The sequence below is a fragment of the Mesoplodon bidens genome, assembly GCF_964165515.1.
Source record: "Mesoplodon bidens genome assembly, chromosome: 13".
Taxonomy (NCBI): Eukaryota; Metazoa; Chordata; class Mammalia; order Artiodactyla; family Ziphiidae; genus Mesoplodon; species Mesoplodon bidens.
In genome coordinates this window covers 81,431,445-81,452,236 of record NC_138169.1, presented here as the reverse complement: position 1 = coordinate 81,452,236, position 20,792 = coordinate 81,431,445, and the positions used below count along the sequence as shown (strand labels likewise).

Here is a 20,792-nt window from a genome sequence, read left to right as displayed (position 1 = left end):
TGAAACAACATTCATATGGAATTTCATAAACAAAGAGGAATACTGCTTCCCACTTTTTAAACAACTGACGGAGGAGTGCTTTAGATTAAGGCATGATTACATAACAGATTTCGATAGGCAGCTTCTTTTGATAGCTGTCAACACATGTACAGTTTGTATGTGTGTATATATATATGTATGTATTAGCACACAGATGAACTAAATGCTAACTCATTGGAGAGCATTTAGCTTGTCATTATTTTTGCTCAGTATTTTTCTTCGATTTGCTTTGCTCATTATTCTATCCCACATACTTACCTAGCATAGTGCTTTAGTACACAAAATACACGCATTTAATATTCTTTAAATAATGAATATTAATAAATCATGGAAAGTGTTCATGACAGCATTTTATTGATGAAAATGCAAAGGAGATGTATAAAGGCTAATGGCTGATTCTGAGTAACTATAATGCCAATGTGAAAAGAACCTAAATACACTTAAGATAAATTAATATTTTCAGAATGCTTTATAAAAGAGCAAGATAAAGTTGTTTATTATAGATGCTAGGATATGATGGCATCTTAGGCTGTCCGTCCCTCACATGTGCCTGGAATAGATAGTTAATTGTGTCATGTGGTTGATCATTAAAAATATGTGTTATTTAGAGCAAGATTTCTTATGGTTTGAGTTTGACTGAGTCCACTATTAATAAGTGAGTTCAAATATTCCTTTTATAGAAGGAATTCAATCTTTTAACCTCCTTTCCTCTTGTCTACTCAGTCTTCTGCCCACCAGGTTACACATTGGAACAGAGAAAACAGTCATTGCTTCCTTTCCATCATACGTCTCCCTACCTCTTTCAGACTTTTTGCCTTTGATTCTTTCAGTTCTTCATACTTCCATTTCCACACAGACAAAGCTGACTCCAGCCGTTCTATTTCTTTTTCCAAAGATAAGCGCATTCTAAATAGAGAATTAAAAGCAAAATAGACTTACAATTTTAAAATAATTTTAGGAATGCATTCAATTTTAGATTTTCTATTTTCCTATTTTTTTATATTTGTATATATCATTGTCATGACAGAAAACTTTTTTCAGCTTATTAAAGATTAAAAATATTGAATAAAAGTTGGTTTACAGTAGTTTAAACACATTTAATTCGGCTTTGCCAGGATTAAAAGAATTGACTTTCTGCCTGCTGTCTCCTGCATTATTTATTCATTTCTTTCAATGCTTCTTATTCATATTGTTTCCTTACATGGGAGGATATATATATGTTGCTAATTTTAACATGGTTTTTTTTTTTTTTTTTTTTTTTTTTTTTGTAGTACGCGGGCCTCTCACTGTTGTGGCCTCTCCCGTTGCGGAGCACAGGCTCCGGATGCGCAGGCCCAGCGGCCATGGCTCACGGGCCCAGCCGCTCTGCGGCATATGGGATCCTCCCAGACCGGGGCACGAACCCGTATCCCCTGCATCGGCAGGCGGACTCTCAACCACTGCGCCACCAGGGAGGCCTTAACATGGTTTTTATCCAACTTCATACCGTGACTGTATATGAATGAAGAATTCTTTAATACGACAGAGAATAACAAAGAGCCCACATAACCATTTAAGAAATCAGTCAATTATTGGAGATATAAAAATGCTTTTTAAATATCTGCAATTCTGTTTTAATAAAGCAGTTTCACTGGGATCTTTATTTAAATTATTTAAAATAATTGAAATTAATTTCTCTATTTGTAGAATAAGTGACAGAACTTGGATGAAAATCTTTAATCCTTTAATATCTCATCACTGATTTTTTTCCCATGCCCACACATCTATTAGAGTGAGTCACTGAAAATAATTGTTTATTTCTGGTGATAATTAGCATATATCGACCTTTGCAAATGGTCAGTCCTCATCTGTGTGGTAGATTATTGTTAAAAATACTCATTCTCGGGCTTCCCTGGTGGCGCAGTTGTTGGGAGTCCGCCTGCCGATGCAGGGGACACGGGTTCGTGCCCTGGTCTGGGAAGATCCCACATGCCGCGGAGTGGCTGGGCCCGTGAGCCGTGGCCGCGGAGCCTGCGCGTCCGGAGCCTGTGCTCCGCAATGGGAGAGGCCACAACGGTGAGAGGACAGAGTTGCTTTCCCCATCCCTAGATTCTAGGCTGTGACAATGAGATATTATCCGATGTGACAGATTACAGAAATTTGAAAAGAATTTGTGTGATTAGGCTTCTTTTATCCCTCAGCCGTCACTGTGAAAAGTTTCGCCCGGGAACTGCTGTCCCCAAATAAACATATGAAGCAGATCTGAGCTCAACCTTACCAAGGAGCCAAGCCCAGCTGGTCCATTGGAGGTCAGCTGACCTTGCATCCACCCAGGCAAAATACTTTGTTGTCTTAAGCTACTGAATTATTTATAGTTTTTTTTTTTTTTTTTTGGCTGTATGTGGGCCTCTCACTGTTGTGGCCTCTCCCCTTGTGGAGCACAGGCTCCGGACGCGCAGGCTCAGCGGCCATGGCTCACGGGCCCAGCCGCTCCCCAGCATGTGGGATCTTCCCGAACCGGGGCACGAACCCGTGTGCCCTGCATCGGCAGGCGGACTCTCAACCACTGCGCCACCAGGGAAGCCCCTGAATTATTATTATTACTTTATGCAGCAAAAGATAGCTGATACAGGAAATGATACTTAAAAGGGGATGCTGCAACAACAAAAATGAAAAATACGTAGACCTAATTTAGGGGTCATATGGTGGACAGGGGCTGGAAAGAAAACATAACAAGCTAGAAAAATAGTGATACATGTTATTTAGTGGTGAAACACAAGATGAAATTGTCACTTGCTGTGCCTTGGAAATAGAAAATGTGCCTAACATTACCAATGGGATGCTGTTGGGCACGGTGTGGCCAAAGACTTAAAAAGTGTTTGTGTAACTGGGCTTCCTCACTTATATGTTGGCCATTACTATGAGAAATACATACCTGTGCAGGCCCACTGCTCTCAGGGGAAGATAAGAGCCATGAATCACAGCTGAGTTTTCCCTGCAGAGCCCTGTCCAGATTAACCAACCTCCAGTGGCTCACAGACTCCAACTAAATAAATTCTGATTGTTAAATGCCCCTAAGATTCTGTAGTTGTTAGTTACAGTCTTACTGTATTTATAATTAGCTAATGCACATACAGATCTATTTCAGTGATAATGCTGCTAGAAAGATCTTGGGACATATTCACAGAGCTAGAAGATGCATCCAGAATCAAAATTGAATGCCATTTCCATATTTATAAGAAATATGAATCTTCTAGGTAGCAATACTATGAAAATAATTCAAAATAGAATTAGGCCATAAATATATTAGTTTAATCCAGTCAATGCATAAGCATAAGGGGTTACATAATAATATTTGCATGAATCAAGCCATAAAATTGAAAGAGGATAATAAAAGCATTTGTTACAGCTTAATTTCACCTCAAAAGACTTAAGTTGCAAAAGACACCAGTACTATTTATAGGACTATAATTTGGAATCCCTTACTAACACAGTACATATATTACAATGAACAAAGAAAAAGGCTCAATAAGTTCTTCAGAACACTCCTACAGATGTCCACAGGTCCAGATTAACAACCACAGCCAAAAATTCTGATAGATAAGTACATTTAGCCAGCTGATGACCCCCAGTTGCTTACCATGACACGATTTTTGCTCTTAGTGACTGTGTTTGAGATTTTAAGAATAGGATTAAATATAGAAATTGGGAACAAATTGCCAAATAGTAACATTTTGTGTTAAATATAGAACAAATACATAAAAGCCATTGTATATTAAACTATGTTATGTATTTGGCATTCAGGTTTTAAAGTTTTGGATGATAAGGTATTTTTGAATATTTAAAAGAAATTGAGTATTGACTTTGACCTTTGTAAATTTAAGTTGAAAAATAAAATAAAATTGTATTGTTTGTGACTTCATTGAAATACTTAAGAATCACCAGATTTATAATTTTAATTTATTAGAATTACATGGGTGGGAGGGAGGGAGACACAAGAGGGAAGGGATATGGAAACAGATATATATGTATAACTGATTCACTTTGTTATAAAGAAGAAACTAATAAAAAAATGAAATTATAAAAAAAAGAAATACATGAGTAGAACATGAAAATGTTTTCATCAGTGAAAGGAATATCTTAAATTAATAAAATAATTTTATTAAAGGATATTGATCAAATACATTTGTGTAATGAAGCATACATTGAGAAAATTTTCTCAAAATTAATTTTGAGAATTATTTATAAATAGATTGATAGAAAAATTATACTTGAAAATTTGAGAAAAGTCTACATTTTTAAATTTACAAATTCAAAGTTATACATGTTGAGAAATCAGTGTCAGCTTTTAACATTACACTCTAATAAATCAAATGTTACCAAAAAAGCTCATATTAACATAAAAATGATTTATAATTACTGTAGAATAAATGTTGATCCTTGAAATTGTCATCAGTATTACTGTGGCAACTATGCCCTCAGGGGTTTTATAAGAAGTTCAAGAAGAACACTGCAAATTATATTAAACTTTTAGCTACATATAAGTATAGATACAGTCTAAAGATATAATTATATGTAAATTATATCTAGACTAAGTATTCAAGGCCAGTTCATGAAATGAAAATAATTTTGAAAACCATTAAAATGAATAGTTAACCATTTGTATTCTTTATTTAAGGCAGATTAGTCACATTTAAAATATAGCATTATTTCTCTAAGTATGCATCTTAATAAAATAACTGATATTTATTAGTTTAGTGAAAGAAAATTATGTATTTCATTCTGTAAAATGGTACAATTTAGAGAAGTAAGAGAACAGGCAATTCATAAACATTTATTTAATAGCAATGTGATGCTTGGGTGTTTTTCAGCATAGCTTTATAAAAAAAAATTGTGACTATTTGTTTCAAGCATTAGGATATAAGGACTGTGCACACTTAAATTTATGCAGCAGAGGGCACTCTTTAAATCCTTAATTTTCTGGCCTAATCAATTTATTCTACATTTTAGAGAGATTTTCAAAATTGATTAATTATACTTACATTTATAATTGAAATTTAAACTATCATCATATTGTTTGAACTACAAGAAGGCAAAAAAATAACCTAATTTACTCTAAAGGATATTGCATATTTTATGCACAGATTCTTTAAAAAAATTACTAAGGCAAAGCTCAGAAAAAATATAGTATTTTAATATGATGATATAAACTTTTAAAAATCAGATTGTTAAAATGTATAATATTTGCAGGATCTAAAAAATAGTGTATGAACCAAAATGATTTTTATGAAAAGATATGATTATATTTCAATGCAATCTTTTGACACTTTGTTAATCATCCCATAATGATCCCATAATAAATGGGCATAAATTTTAAACATCTAGACAGGAAGATTAATCAAAATTTTTTCAGAGATAAAAATTCCTAAACATTACTATCTGGTAATAAATATTAATCATTTTTGAACTGTGTGAAATTTCATTGTAAAATATCTAGTCAGTATTTTCTTAGAGGTCTATTAATGTCAAAATTTTTTGCCAGACAAAAATAATTAATTTGTAATAACATCTAGATATCCATTTTTTCATTAGTCTAAAATTTAGAGTTAGTATTAAATGATGAATAACAAAATCTTTTACAAGTATATTTTTAATAAGCAACCTATTTATGATTTCATGATTTCACTATTTATAACTACATATTTCAGCAGTAACATCTTTCAATATCTTTCATTTTCATCATCTTTCAGCATTTTCAGCAAATAGCCAAAGCCATATATAGTCAATTTAATTAGAAAAGAGATGACTTTAAAGAATACTGTTAAGCTCAGAGACACCCAGGAGGACCAGAGACCAAGGCTTGGACAAGGCTATGCAGCCAGGAATAAGACCCGTCTCATGTCACAGAACCAGCCCAATGAAGACCCCACTGCCTGTTGCCTGTACACTCTCCTGATATCAATTATGTGTCCAACAAACAAATATACTCAAAATAGCTAATCTAAATAGAATAGAAGACATTAATAGCACAAAGAATCTCTGGGAGAGTCAGTGAAGCAAAATGGGAGCCTGCAGCCAGAAATACCAAAGATAAAGCCATAGAAATCTTCCCATCAGCACTTTCTTGGGGCCACCATTTAGGTACAGACATCACAGCATGACCTCAGCATCCCCTCAACTCGAGTCATGGGATGATGTCACCAGAGACTTGAGGCCGCTGCTGCCTCTGAAAACAAGATGTAGCTACTGGCACTGCCTTCTCCCCTCACCAGGATGGATGCTGGTGCTCTCATCTCCTTGGAGGATTAAGTTATGCTAAAACAACCAGGTGGCTACATTTGAATAGCTGTTCCTATGTCAACCATCTGCACCCTAACTGCAAAGGAGACTGAGGTAGAGAATTACTAGTGCTTTTATTGTCTACACAGAGAGATAGACTCTCTCATTAGGTACAGGACTGCCCAAACACAAACATACTTTAGAGTAAAAAAGAAATCGTAAAAATACACAAAAATTAACTTGAAATGGATTAAAGACCTTAATTTAAGACCTGAAATGTAAAACACCTGGAAGAAAACATAAGGGGAAAGCGCCTGAATATTAGTATTGGCAAAGATTATTTTGATTCTGCATCAAAAGCACAGATACCAAAAAAGCAAAAATAAATAAGTGGGACTGTAGCAAACTAAAAAGCTTCTGCACAGCAAAAGAAACAATTAACAAAATGAAAAGATAACTTATGGAATGGAGGAATTATTTGCACACCACACTGGGGTTAATATCCAAAATATATAAAAGGAACTCATACAACTCAATAGCAAAAAAAAAAAAAAAAAAGATGAATGTACAGCATGATGACTATAGTGAACAACATGGTACTGTATACTTGAAATTTGCTAAGAGAGTAGATCATAAGTGTTCTTACCACACACAAAAATAATAACTATATGAAGTGATGGGTGTGTTAATTAGCTTGATTATGGTAATCATTTCCAAGTATGTATATGCATCAAAAACATCATGTTGTATACCTTAAATATATACAAATTTTATTTGTCAGTTATAAGCTTACTGTATATCCCATTAGTAACAGTGAATAAATAAGTAAAGTAGATCTGACTTTCTATTCTTTAACAATATTACATTAAATAATATTAACCAGACTTGCATGCAATTTTTTCATTGTCTTGAGGAATATTCACAACCATATATATAGATTTCTTTCTCATACTAATCATTGGAGCATTTTCAGTTGGCTGTACTATCTCACCAAGATTTAAAATCTCATTTTATTGAGAAAAAAACTTAACATTTAATGAAGCAAAGAAAAATAATTGAAGCATACTGTTCTTCTTATATAGAAAACAAATTAAGAAATAAAACTGAAAGGGAGATTAAAGCTCACATTGACAGAAAGCTAACATTTTGTAAGGGATGCAGGTGCCATCTGCAGTTTAACTTTAGAACTAACTCTAAAGGCTAAAGCAGCGCATCAAAATATTTTGCCTCATCATCTCTCTTACTTAAGACGTAATACTGCCAAAGTTCCTCTTCCTAAATGTTTAGGTACACCTAGCTCTGTACGAGGATCAGTTTTCCCACCCTCATCTCAAATTTTCTACCTGGGAAGGTCATTTTTTTTAAGAGATCAGAAATATACAAATTCTCAGTACATGAACAGCTTCCAGATACTGGGTAATTATTCATCAGACTGAACAGTATGAATAATACAAATAATAGATAAACTTTAGTGTTTTAGATGAGGGGGTTCTAGTCAGTCAATGGTGGAAATGATTCCCTGAGTTCTCTAGGTTGATTCCTGTGCTCTAGTCAAGAGAAGTTTCCCACTAGCTGGGAACATAGAAAAAATTACATTCACATCTCAACTCCAGCCACCCACTCACTGAGATTCCAGGAGGAAGAATTTAAAAGATTAGACAGATTTGTAGTAAAAGTATATAGTGTATCCTTGGGAAACATTCTCTTGTGATAGAAAAAAAGGCTTTGCCATGGCCTCACATGGATTGCGGGCTAATGTTAATTCATGGACATATCATACCCATAGGACTGCTTCTTAAAGAGGAGAGTGAGAAAGCAAAATGGAATCAAAGGCCCCGTTTCTCCCTTATTCTTCAGCCTGTCTTTTGTTTATATGCTGAATTTGCTGAGAACTGGGGGATTTACTTAATACTATGGGGATTGTTCATTTATTCCAAGGAAATCAGATATATATGTACATGTACATGTGTACAAGTGAGAGTGTAAAGACACACATGTATATCATTAAAACTGGTACATTTGGGGGTTTACATGCAGGAAACAGCATTTTCACATTACTCCTATTATATTATGTAGGTGAAGTAGCATTGTGAGTGGGTTGGAGAGAAGTCTATAACCACTAAAATGTTAAATCCTTCAAGAAATGAAGCCCAGAGGTTAGAACTTGACTGAGACCTGTAGTTCCAGAGTAAATTAATGGTTACTATGGATGCAGGCGTTCAATTTTATTCTCTTTTCTACTAATGTTGATTGCCTCTGTTAGGAATTTACACTTGATGGTAGAATAATAAATATTTATTCTCTACACAGATACTTGTATTATCACAATCTGTTCATGTGGTGAGGTATAGGCAAAGAATCTGAAAAAGGGACTTAGTGGTAGGAATAAATTTCAGAGGGACTTGTGACAGACAGAAAAGGATTGGCAGATAAAGAGCTTATAGTACCGGTACAAGGTTTGTATGCATACTTATCACTGTTTCAATCCATGTAAACCAGGGAAATTAAAACCATTATATATGATTATTTTCATACTTAGTGATAATATACATCACTCCCAGTTTTTTTTTTATTCTGCCCATTCAGAGTCTTATAACTAAACAGATGGAAAAATAATTATTTTCAGATTTGGGGAACACATTTTAAAGTACATCCAATATTCCACTTATTAGTTTCTAGGGTGATCGTGAGGGAACAACAACAAAAAAAATCCATATTGAGTAATTCATATTAGTGGCCACTTTCCCAGACATTGTGTTTGATCCTCATAAGAATCCAGTGAAGAGGGCAGAAGTGATGCTATGTGACTTTTAAAGCCAGGTCATTAAAATACCATTTATTTCTCTCTGTGCTTGACAGATGTTCACTTTCAACCAAGCCATTATGCCATGAGTTAGCCAAGTGGCCACACAGATAGGCTATATACAGATGTTCCAACTGAGATCCCAGATGAGAAAAAGGATCAGCTGCCAGATATGGGAGTAAGTGAGACTTCAGATAATTCTACACAGCTCCCCCAGACCTAAAGTCACCCTCGGCCTTTGAGCCATCCCAGCTGAGGTCACATGTAGCAAGAGACGAGCTGTCCATATAAATCCATGCTCAAGATTCATGAACAGAATACATGGTGATTGTTGTCTCAATAATAATCATTTGCGAAGTTGTTATAAAACAATAGATCATTGGAACACAGGTATCACCATCCATATTTTTACCAAGCTGACAATAGCACACCCTTTACTAACCCAATATCATATAGCTAGAGTATGTCAGAACCAAGATGAATGTCCAGGTGATTTAATCAAGTCTAGTGCTCCTTCCTCTATACTATAAATGGTCAATGAATAAAGCATCTTTTTCTGCAATCAGTACCTCACAAATTTGTGAGTTTTCCCTTATGAATATTAACATATCTATTCATTTTTAATGACTCACAAATCTATGAATGCTGTAAAAGTTAGATAATACACAGGTTATTTTAATCATAATCATTAATAGTTCAAATATAATAAAGGTGAATCTACCAGAGAAGATGAGAACAAGGTTATGAAAAAAATGATAAAAACGAACCTGTTATAACTTACTTTTCAAAATTCAAAAAATGAATATAAAATTCAAACTCATTTTTCAAATATTAGTACTTAATGACTAGTCATAGGTAAAATACATTAGCAGATGGCTAGTTTAAGAGACTTAACAATTTTAAGAAGTTTGAAAAACAGACTTGGTTAAGGAAGACAATAATTAGTACTTACTCTCTTTCTTTCCATAAGATTTTTTGGAACTCATCCAAATGCACCTGCAAAGCTGAAATTTCAGGAACTCCATTTTCCAGAGGCAGATTTATTGCCTGCAGTCTTAATCCAGGTCTCACTGTATGGTTTTCAGAACCACTGTTCTTGAATAAATCAGGACAATCTAGATTGAGTTTCACCTCTTCATTTAATTTTAATGGGTCAATAATCAAACCTTCCTGAAAGAAAAAAAAATACAAAACAATTATTATTGTTGAATTTTAAAATCCAATGTAGAAAAATCATAAAGAAAACATTTTTGAAAGGAAATAAAATATTATGATTCAGCATCAAATTTATGTTTTCATTCATTTATCATTTTCTAATAGTGTTATATGGACAAACTTTAACTTATATATTTTTAGGCTTTTTTTTCCTTTCAATGTTCTACCATATTCTAATAAAATAAGTTTCCCGGCAGTCTCTTAAAATTTTCCATTTACAGTGGAATATGTTATATCTAACATACACTCCATACATCATGAAAAGCTTAACATTTTAGATGGAATTATAGAAAAGCAAGATATTAATTGATTTTATGTTTTTAGAGATGGAATTAAATAGAAAGGGGTAATAATATAAAGGGTAAATAATACAAACTATTTAAAGAGATAACATGAATTCCTAAAGTTTCCCAAAGTATGTTCCATGAGTTGTTAATAATATTTACCAGATTAAATATATATATATATGGGGGGTGGTTCATCAATAGATAAGTGTGTGAACTGCTAGATTAAAGTTTACAAATTTTTGTTATGTTCAGAATTCTCAGAAATTTCAAGATTCCAAATATACCAAGAAATTCCAAAAGTAGGTAGTGTGAAGTATTCCCTAAAGGTATTTCCCTATGGTACCCATTTTACAGGAATTAATTGTGAGGCCAGAGTCCCAAACCTTGGGAAATGTTTTAAACTACTGCATGGATAATTTAATAGTGGCTTATTAGGGTAAATGGAGAGAAATCTCTCTAAATATCTTCTTTTAACATAAAAAAATGCTGGGGGTTTTCTTTGGCTAAAAATACTAGTAATATCAGTAATATGGACTGAATCGTGTCTCCCCTAAAACCCATATGTTGAAGTCTGCACCCCCCAACCCCCAGTACCTCAGAATGTGACTGTATTTGGAGACAGGGTCTTTAAAAGGTAATTAAGTTCAAAATGAGGGTCATCAGGGTGGGCCTAGTGATGGTATCCTTATAAGAAGAGGAGATGCAAACTCATATATATAGGATGGGTAAACAACAAAGTCCTACTGTACAGCACAGGGAACTATATGCAATGTCCTGTAATAGAAAATAATATGAAAAACAATATATTTATATGTATAACTGAATCACTTTGCCATACAGTAGAAATTAACACAACATTGTAAATCAACTATACCTCAATAAAATAAATTTTAAAAAAAGAAGAAGAAGAGGAAATTTGGACACAGACACACACAGAGGAAAGGTGATGTGAAGACACAGGGAGAAGACTGCCATCTATAAGCCAAGGAGGAAGGCCTCAGCAGAAACCAACCCTGCTGACACCTGGATCTCAGACTTCTAGCCTCCAGAACGGTGAGAAAATAAACTTCTGTCGCTAAAGCCACTCAGTCTGGGGTACTTAGTTCTGGCAGCCTAAACAAACAAATACAGTCACCACTGGTTTTTCTATTTTCTTTTCCCTTCCCATTACTATATACAGCGTTCAAATATGCACATAACCTCTAGATTCCTCTGGGTTTTTTTCTGACCTTATTATTTATGTTCTCCTTGGTAGGATATTCTCTCTTTCCCAAGCACTCTCTGATGGACTCACACGTTTTGGAACCAATTTGAAAGGGGTCTCTCTGTGCATAAGACACTTCTATGAAACTAGGAAGCTTCCGGTCCTGGGTGACTCTAGCTTCCAAGGCCTCTTTTTGATGTGACAAACTCTGCTTCTTTTTCAAGGCACTCAATTCCTTCATGGTCATCTCTAGTTTTATTCTGAGTTGTCTTCCTTCCTCCCTGGCACTGTTCCTTTCAGCTCGAACTTTACTCCACTTTTCTCTCCAGTTGGCCGTGCAGTCTGACCACCATCGCATGGTCTTCTCCATCTGAGCGGCTCTGGCCTTGACCTCCTCCAGTTCCCGCAGGCGAAGTTCTTCACAAATGGCCCAGTCGTTGATGTTGCAGGAATGAGCATGGGAGTTGTGAGCGGCATGAGATTGCAGCGCATGAAGGGGCAAACAGGAGCTACAGGTGTCCCTGGGGGATGAGGCAGGTGCCCCCGGGTCACACGGTGGTTTAACTGATGACTGCTGCATCTGGAAGATTTGTGTTTCTTCAATTAACCGATGAATGGAATCTAAATTCATATTTATCTTTTCAGGCCTAAAAAAAGACAGAGAACATAATTGCATTTGAATTTCCTCTGCAATTATAAGAGCAAGACCGACATTTAAAACAGAAAGTGATAAAAACAACGCATCTTCTCAACATTGCATATTTTTCTTCCCACTGTAAAAATAGAGAGGAATTTATGCATTTGTAATTATCCTCAAAGAAATAGAAATCACTCACATTTAATTTTGCCAAACGAATACAAATAAATATATAAAGATGCAACTGGAGATAGCACAGGACGTGATTTTAACAAATCTAATTCTTTTCATGTAATATTTATTGTAACACATATTGTCCATTAACTGCTCAATGGTCCCCTTTTCCCCTGCTAACTAAAGCACAATTTGTTCAGGTGGAAGGCAGAAGCTGTTGATCTCTGGAAAGATAAGCCCCTATTCCAATCCCAGGGGCTAAATCTTGAGTGGTCTAAATCTTCCATGACAACCCCCATTTAATTCACAATTCACTGGTCTTAAAGCAGCATATGACCTGGTTCTGGCTGATGAGATGTGAGGGGAAGTCTGCTAGAAAAGTTTCCCATCTAGAAAAATGTGAAAACATCAAAATGAGAGAGCATTTTTCCTCTGCTTTCTTCCTGCTTGAACAAAGACATGATTCTGGAAGAAGGTAAGTGTAACAGCCACCCTGTAAAGTTAAAAATGGTGCAACAGATGGATGAAAAGAGCTTGATGTAACAATGGAGCTGCAGCATGAAACAAAGAATCCATACCTCTGGTTTCCTTGCTATGTGAGAATGATTAGCTATATTTATCTAATCTATGATTGTTGAGTTTTCTGTTACTTGGAGTCAAAATGACATCTAACTGATACATGAATTAATTTCCTACTATGGTTAATATTATGATAAATTCAAAAAATAAAATATGAATAAGACATGGTCTTTTTCCTTAAAGATTTTATAGTCCAGTAGATGAAACAAGCACATAAAATTTAAAATACATAATATTCCTATAAAAATGCATTTATTTAATTAAATTTTTTTAGCATTGTTTTATATGTCAAATCAATGTTAGCTTCCTAAGGTATGTACAAGGTACTGTAGGGAGAACTGCTAAAGAAGTGATGAGCTGTTTCCTAGAAATTAAGAGGCTTCACAGAAAACACTGAACAAAGTCTCAGTAATTTCAAAGCTTTAAAAAAGAATTAAAAACAGCTTTCCATATAAATAGCAAAGACAAATTAATTGGTAAATGCAAACCTTTGTTATCAGTATGTACATCCATTACTTTATTCAATATAGCAACATAACCACATTGAGGATTTAGCAAGTGGAACATTTTCTTTAAAATAAATGCTCAAATCATGCAGGTTAATCTAAAATTAATAAAGTTCTATGGTTGTATAAGATTACCCATTTTTATTATCAAAGAAGATTTTCTGGTGTAAATAAGCTTAGATAACATTTTGTATTCATGACTTTAACTACTCCCTTTTTTTCATTTCCTCTTATATAGTTACAGATCATAAACTGTCTTTTTATGAACCATCTATTTAATCAACTGAAGGGGTTTCATAATACCAATTAAGTTACAAAATAAACTTCTATTCACTGAAAACAAGACTATATAATATTAAATGCATACCACTTGCAGTTGTAGAAAAAAACACATTTTAATAAGTGTTCTGTAGAGATGCCAAACCAATTCACTCCTTGTTATAATACTTATTATAATAATATAGATTTGTGGTTGTAATTATTTTTGTTAGCATTAGTATATGCCCAATCATATTTGAATTAGTGCTGACTTGGAGCAACTGTTCTTTACATTTACTGTAACTCAGAGGGCAATGATGATATAACTGACCAAATTTCTTGGACCATTAGTAAACCAAGACCAATATTAAAAAAAAAAAAAAGGAACTCTTAATTAGAAGCATACCAAGTATTATATGTATATACATATGTATATATTTTTATATTTATATATATATATTTCACTATTTAATGAAATATTTCTTTTGGTAGAAGTTCCAAAATGAAGACAGAAAATTTATTTCAGCATATTAAACTTAAATTTAACCTTGCCATTTTCCAAAATAAATCAGTGTCATAAAATTGTAATGTCTTTTAAAATGTCTAGCTTTTATTTCACTAGTGTTTTAAAGACTCTATAATTAGACTCTGGTACATTGAGATCTTGCCTACCAATTAACTATGTATTTTTTCACATCTGACTAAACAAAATTGAGTTGGGTTTAATTATTTAGTCCTTGAATTTCAATAGTATTTCCTGTTCTAAATTGTTTCTCAAGCAAGTGAATGGGGATATTTAATCCTCATGTGTATTTATTAAAGCATTCATTTTCTCTATACATATGTACCTAATCTTCACGTTTTGTTTCAGATGACTATGAAAGTATTTTTCAGTGGTTTTAGCACAAAGGCTTTGATATATAGGAAAATATTTTAATGCTATTGACTCTGGTTTCTTATATTAATTTTTGGATGGTTTTTACCACAAAAAAAAGGAGGGGGGAGCACAAGGAAATCCTTGGAGGTGATGGACGTGTTTATTATCTTGAGCATGGTGATGGTTTCATGGGTGCACACATATGTCCAAGCTCATCAAATTGTATATATTAAATACATGCAGTATTTTATACCAATTACACCTCAATAAAGCTGTTTTTAAAAAGTTCATACAACCAGGCTACCACGATTACTGCAAGTATTTTTGAACGTAGTATATAGCCATATTAATAAAATTTGATGGGTCTACAATGTATAGACTATATTACTAAATGTATTATTTCTTGCCAAAGAGGAGCTTAATGTGTGAGACATTGGGCTCCAGAGTCTATTGGTCCAAGTTCTGACTCTGCCACTTTCTAGGTAGCTGAAAGTAGACAAACCACATAAATTGCCTTTGACTCATATCCTTATTTTGTGAAGGAAAACAGAATCATCATGTACCTCACTGAGTTCTTGTGACCATTAAGTGGGAAAATGCCCTCAGGTTGGCTAGCCCAGACTGTCTCTTAGGCAAGGTGACAATTCTTCTCAGTGCTATACAAGTCACTAGTATGTCACTTTGGACTATTGTACTATTTAATTTTTTTCAGTATCTTTCCTCTCTTTTGAAAGAGAAATGCTGTGCTTAAAAAATAGGGATAGCAACAGATAAATGTGATTTCTAAAAAAGAAAGCTCTGAATTTCATGTAATAAGTGTACAATCTCAATTTTTATATCATATTAATATTATTCAGTACTATTATTATATCCATCCCAGATATAAAGAAACTAGGGCTTAGGGTTCTAATGTAGCCAGCCCAAGTAAGACACTAAGAAGGAGTCAACCCACAGAAAACAAATTTATGGTTACCAAAGGGGAAAGGGAGGTGGAGGAGGGATAAATTAGGAGTATGGGATTAACAGGTACAAACTACTATACATAACACAGATAAGCAACAAAGATTTACTGTATAAAATATCTTATGATAACTTATAATGGAAAATAATCTGAAAAAATTATATATATAACTGAATACTTTTCTGTATACCTAAAACTAACTCAATATTGTAAATCAACTATACTTTATTAAGAAAAAAATTTTAAAACTAAAAGAAAGGATAAAGAAAAAAGAAGGGGTCAATCCAGTTTGGGAATTGAGGAAATTTGAACCCAGGGCCAATGCCTCTCCATATCAAAAATCTCCAGTTTCAAAATACCTATTTCCACTATAGTGAGATCACCTTTTAGATTATTTCATAAATACATTTGACAGAGTCTCATGCTGGATATTTTTACGTTCAGATATCTCCCATTAAATCAAACTACAAGTAGTCAACTGATCCTGACATTGCTTTTTGAGTCAATTCAATTTCCTCCTCATTGCTTAAAGGACCTGCAAGGTCTAGGCTTGTCCATTCCTCCATGCTTCTGTCACCCTGGTGTGTCTGTACCTTGTACAAACCTCACCTCAGTGATCTCCTCTGTGCAATCTGATTGCTATGCAGGTGCACTCTCCCCTCTCTCCAAACACCCAGCTCCTCCTGGCTTCCCATCCTTCAGATAGCAACTGCTGGAACCTATGCTTGACTCTCCTCCATCCCCTGGAGGTCCTACATCTGAGGCCCTCCCTCTGGCCTCCTCTGGATAGTGAACAAAATAGACATGGCTTCTGCCATCCTGGGACCTTGCTAACTACCAATAGCAATAAGTCAAGCTAACACAAATTTTAACTGCCTTTGAAAGAAATAAGCAATGTGTTGTGATTTAACACACACCTATACACTGAGAGAAGTCTCTCTGAAGTGATGTCTTAAGTGTTATCAGAAGAATGAGGTGGACCAGAAATAAAAGCATTTTTGGCATAAGTTAAAATAGGGCAGAACAAAATAGGGTCCAAAGGGATTTTTGTTTTATTGTTTATATGTATTACTTTCCATTAACCTATAGGAAATGAATTTTATATGAAACCCTTCTTAGTTTTTTTTCTAAGACACACAGGACCTCTAATGCATAAGCAATAATGTTAATAAAAGCCATAGCAAGGAGAAAATAGATTAATACAGATATAAAACATAATGCTAAGAAATAGTTACTATAGATATGACACCATACACTGTGATAGAAAGAGAAAAAGAAGGATAAGTTTTTTTTTTTTTTTTTTTTTTTCTTTTTGCGGTATGCGGGCCTCTCACTCTTGTGGCCTCTCCCGTTGCAGAGCACAGGCTCCGGATGCGCAGGCCCAGCGGCCATGGCTCACGGGCCCAGCCGCTCCGCGGCATATGGGATCCTCCCAGACCGGGGCACGAACCCGTATCCCCTGCATCGGCAGGCGGACTCTCAACCACTGCGCCACCAGGGAGGCCCAGGATAAGTTTTTAATATTCAGGAAAGTAAAACATCGTATTGTATTTTAAAATGTGGCCTGTCAAACATGCACAAGTGATTAGTATAAAAACATATGCATTTTGTATGGGTCAATGCAGAAAAATACAATATATTTTAGGAATGTTTTGCAAGAGAACACTAAATATTAAACGTGAAGACTGCCACTGTGATAGTGAGGTAAGTGAAATCATTACAAAGAATGGCCATATGACATCACATCGATATAGGTCAAGCTTTGCCCACCGTATTTTAAAAATATTATATTTTAAAAATCCATACATGGTGGCAAATTATACAGACAGTTATAGTCTACATTTGCTGATGTGAATGTGAGATTCTGGAATCATGTAGAGGCAGGAAATACTTGCACAAAAAAGGCAACTAAATTATATAAAATTTGTGCAAGTTGCCATTTATTTAAAGCTTAGATACTTTATTTTCTAAAAGTAGTATAGTATAAAATAAGCACAAATGCAAATGTTTTGTCAATAAAACGTGTATATTTATGTTTTCCAAGAGTCATTATTGAATTTAAATTGCATTATCTGATCAGATAGAAATAATCTTTATTTTAAAGAACTGGAATTCATGTGATAAACCCTGCCTTTTTTTAGTCGACTCTTCATTGCTTCCTATCTTTTTAACTTCTTACTATTACCTAGAATTATTGAAGCCATGTATCACTGTTTTAAATTAATGTGATGTCTTTTCTTTAGTCTAGGTTTCCAGGAAAAATTATTTGAGAGAAATAGTGTTCCTTAGATAATGCTTAATGATAAAAAATTAACCTCATTTCTTATAAAGTAAACTATTTCAGATTAATCTCTCCACATAGCATCTTGATGTTATTGCTACATTTCCAGACAATAGCAATGATTTCTATGCTTTTAGAGGCTAAGAAACGAATTGCTACATTAAAATAATAACCTTTTAGGTCATAGGTAAAAGTGATCAGTCTTACTTCTTCAAGAATATGAACGAAGGAAAAAAGAAAGATCCAAAATCCAAAATCCATGTTATAAAGTACCAATGTATCATTTGTAATGAGTCTTGGAAAAATAAAATTTCTGTTTTTTGGCAGGCTGATCACCTTGAAGCTTTTATAGTGCTTTGCCTGCCAAGCACAAACTTAGATTCAGATAATTTAGAATTTCTTGGAGGATATAACATAATTTAACTATTCTTGTGTGGTACTTGGGGTGTCAATCAGGTTCAAGAAGGTTCTGTTTTAAAATATTCCTGTAATGTTTCACCAGTGAACAAATCTTAAGACAGAAAGATATTTCATCTAAGATGTGCATTTACAGCTGAAGTATATTTCTTCTAACAGTACATATAAATCTGTGCTACTTAACTACCTATTTGTATGGGAGCCTGACACTTGTTGAATTCCTTAGCATTTTTTAATATTTATATTAATTTCACGGTTTCAGTGAAGAAAACCACAAACTGTCCCAATTTTCTCATGCAATCTAATCCAACTTAATCGTGCCAAATAAATAAGCCAAAATATCCATTGAGACCTTAAGCCAAAAGTTGACATTAGTATTAGCTGTGGTAGAACTATAAAGCCCAGTCGAATCTTATTTTCATGTAAGAATAATCTTGCTACAATTTCCAGGTGGCTAACAGTCAGGGTGCACATTTTATTAGAAAGAACAGCAAAAACATTGTCATGCCAAAGATCCTACCACTTTCCAAAGCAGAGCAGGTGGCCCTGAAGCTGGAATTTACGTTGCTGTGTTTACACCATTTTGTGTAATTTCACAAAGATTAAATAATGTAGAGGACAATAAAACTGTGTCCATAAATATTAGAAAATTAAAATCCAGAAGAGCACACAGCCAACAACTCCAAATTATCATTATTAAGTCATAACGTGAGACGAATGACCCTATGAAATAACTCCTATCACAATTTCACGACAAACCACGTGGTGCTGAGAGGACCTATGCTTTCCATTCTTTTTTCTGTTTGTTCTTTATTGAAAAGGTATCCATTTGTTAACATTATAAATTTTCTTTAATATTGAATTCATCAACATTTTCCAATATTTATGTCCATTTTAGGATTGCAGTGAACAAAACCACAAACCATCCCAATCTTTCTATGCATTTCCTAAGCAAAATTCCTAAGCCATTCACCCCATTCACACGTGCCCTTAAAGAATGTGTGCAGCTAAGTCAGAAATTCTTCATGGATCTGGTTACACTTTGTCCTGAACGAGAGAAAGTTCTTTTCATGTCAGTATGTTTCAGTAATGTTTTCTCACACCCGTTTGATGGAATGTGTGTGTAGCTGCCAAACTATTCTACGTCAGCTGACTGGCAAGTTTTCACAGGCTTAATAATGAAGTTGGGAGAATATAACCCAAATGACTGTCATAGTTACTTTTGAAATGCAGTTATAAAAGATTTTAATAAAAATATTTATTCTTAAAATCTGTTCAATTTTCCTGACAGTACATTCTTTACATTAATAATACAAATTGACTGAAATGTATTCCACATCAAAAAGCTAAGAGAAAAAAATTGATATCAGAAGCAGAAATGTTCTAATGTATTTAGATATTTGTGAGCAATACCTATGAATAATATTACCAAATACTTTGTTTCATTCACACTACTTCTTACTAAAGCAAAGTAATATTCACATAAAGGCATGTATGATATTGTTTGTGAAGCTTTACTTCTTATGCATGACCTGGAATTTAATTATCAGTGTAAAGAGCTTAAAATTGGTGGCAGAGATAAAAATTCACCCTTTTGAATGATCAGATCAAAGAAAAAGTCTTTAAAAAGCCCAGCTACCCCAAATCACAAGACTATTGGTTCATCATATGCTATAGAGAGCATACAGAAAAGATGGGGCAAGAAAGGTTTTATTCCGGACAAGAGAAAGACCAGATTTAAGGAATCCACACCCCCCAGAGTTCAAGAGGTAACTTGGCAGCCCTTGGGTTTGCAGCTACTCTTTGTAAGAGTTAATGAGGGCCTCTTACCCAAAATATTTGCCACAGTAATTTTCAGAAGTTTCAAAATTACTACCCCCCAACAAGAAGTTGTGTAAGACTGTCATCTTTGCCTTGATGGTCAAGTAAAGCAACATTTTAAATACAGAAATTAGTATTTATTTATTCAGTAATAATCATTAGACAGTGCCATGATAAAACACATTTAAGTTGAGCTCAGGGGCAGTAGATGATTCTGCAAATAATCAACACAGTAAAGGTGGTATATTAGTTTCCTATTTCCCCTGTAGCAAATTATCGCAAACTTAATGGCTTAAAACAAAACAGAATTATTGTGTTACATTTCTGAAGTTCAGAAACCCCAAATAAATCTCTCTGGACTAAAATCAAGGTGTTGGTAGGGCTGGTTTCTTCTAGAGGATCTGAAGGGAGAATCCATATCTAAAGGCAACTGCATCCCTTGACTTGTGGTCCCTTCCTCACATCACCCCAATCC

General features: G+C 34.3%; 1 protein-coding gene across 1 annotated transcript in view; it reads right to left on the bottom strand.

Annotated features, from left to right (window-relative positions):
• Positions 1–20,792, bottom strand: part of CCDC102B (coiled-coil domain containing 102B) — a gene marked incomplete at its 5' end in the record, with an annotated part of 214,484 nt that overhangs the window by 158,476 nt on the left and 35,216 nt on the right. The window contains 3 exon segments of the mRNA XM_081252113.1: positions 837–945; positions 10,053–10,270; positions 11,832–12,453. Of these exon segments, the coding sequence (XP_081108239.1) occupies positions 837–945; positions 10,053–10,270; positions 11,832–12,453 (949 nt within the window).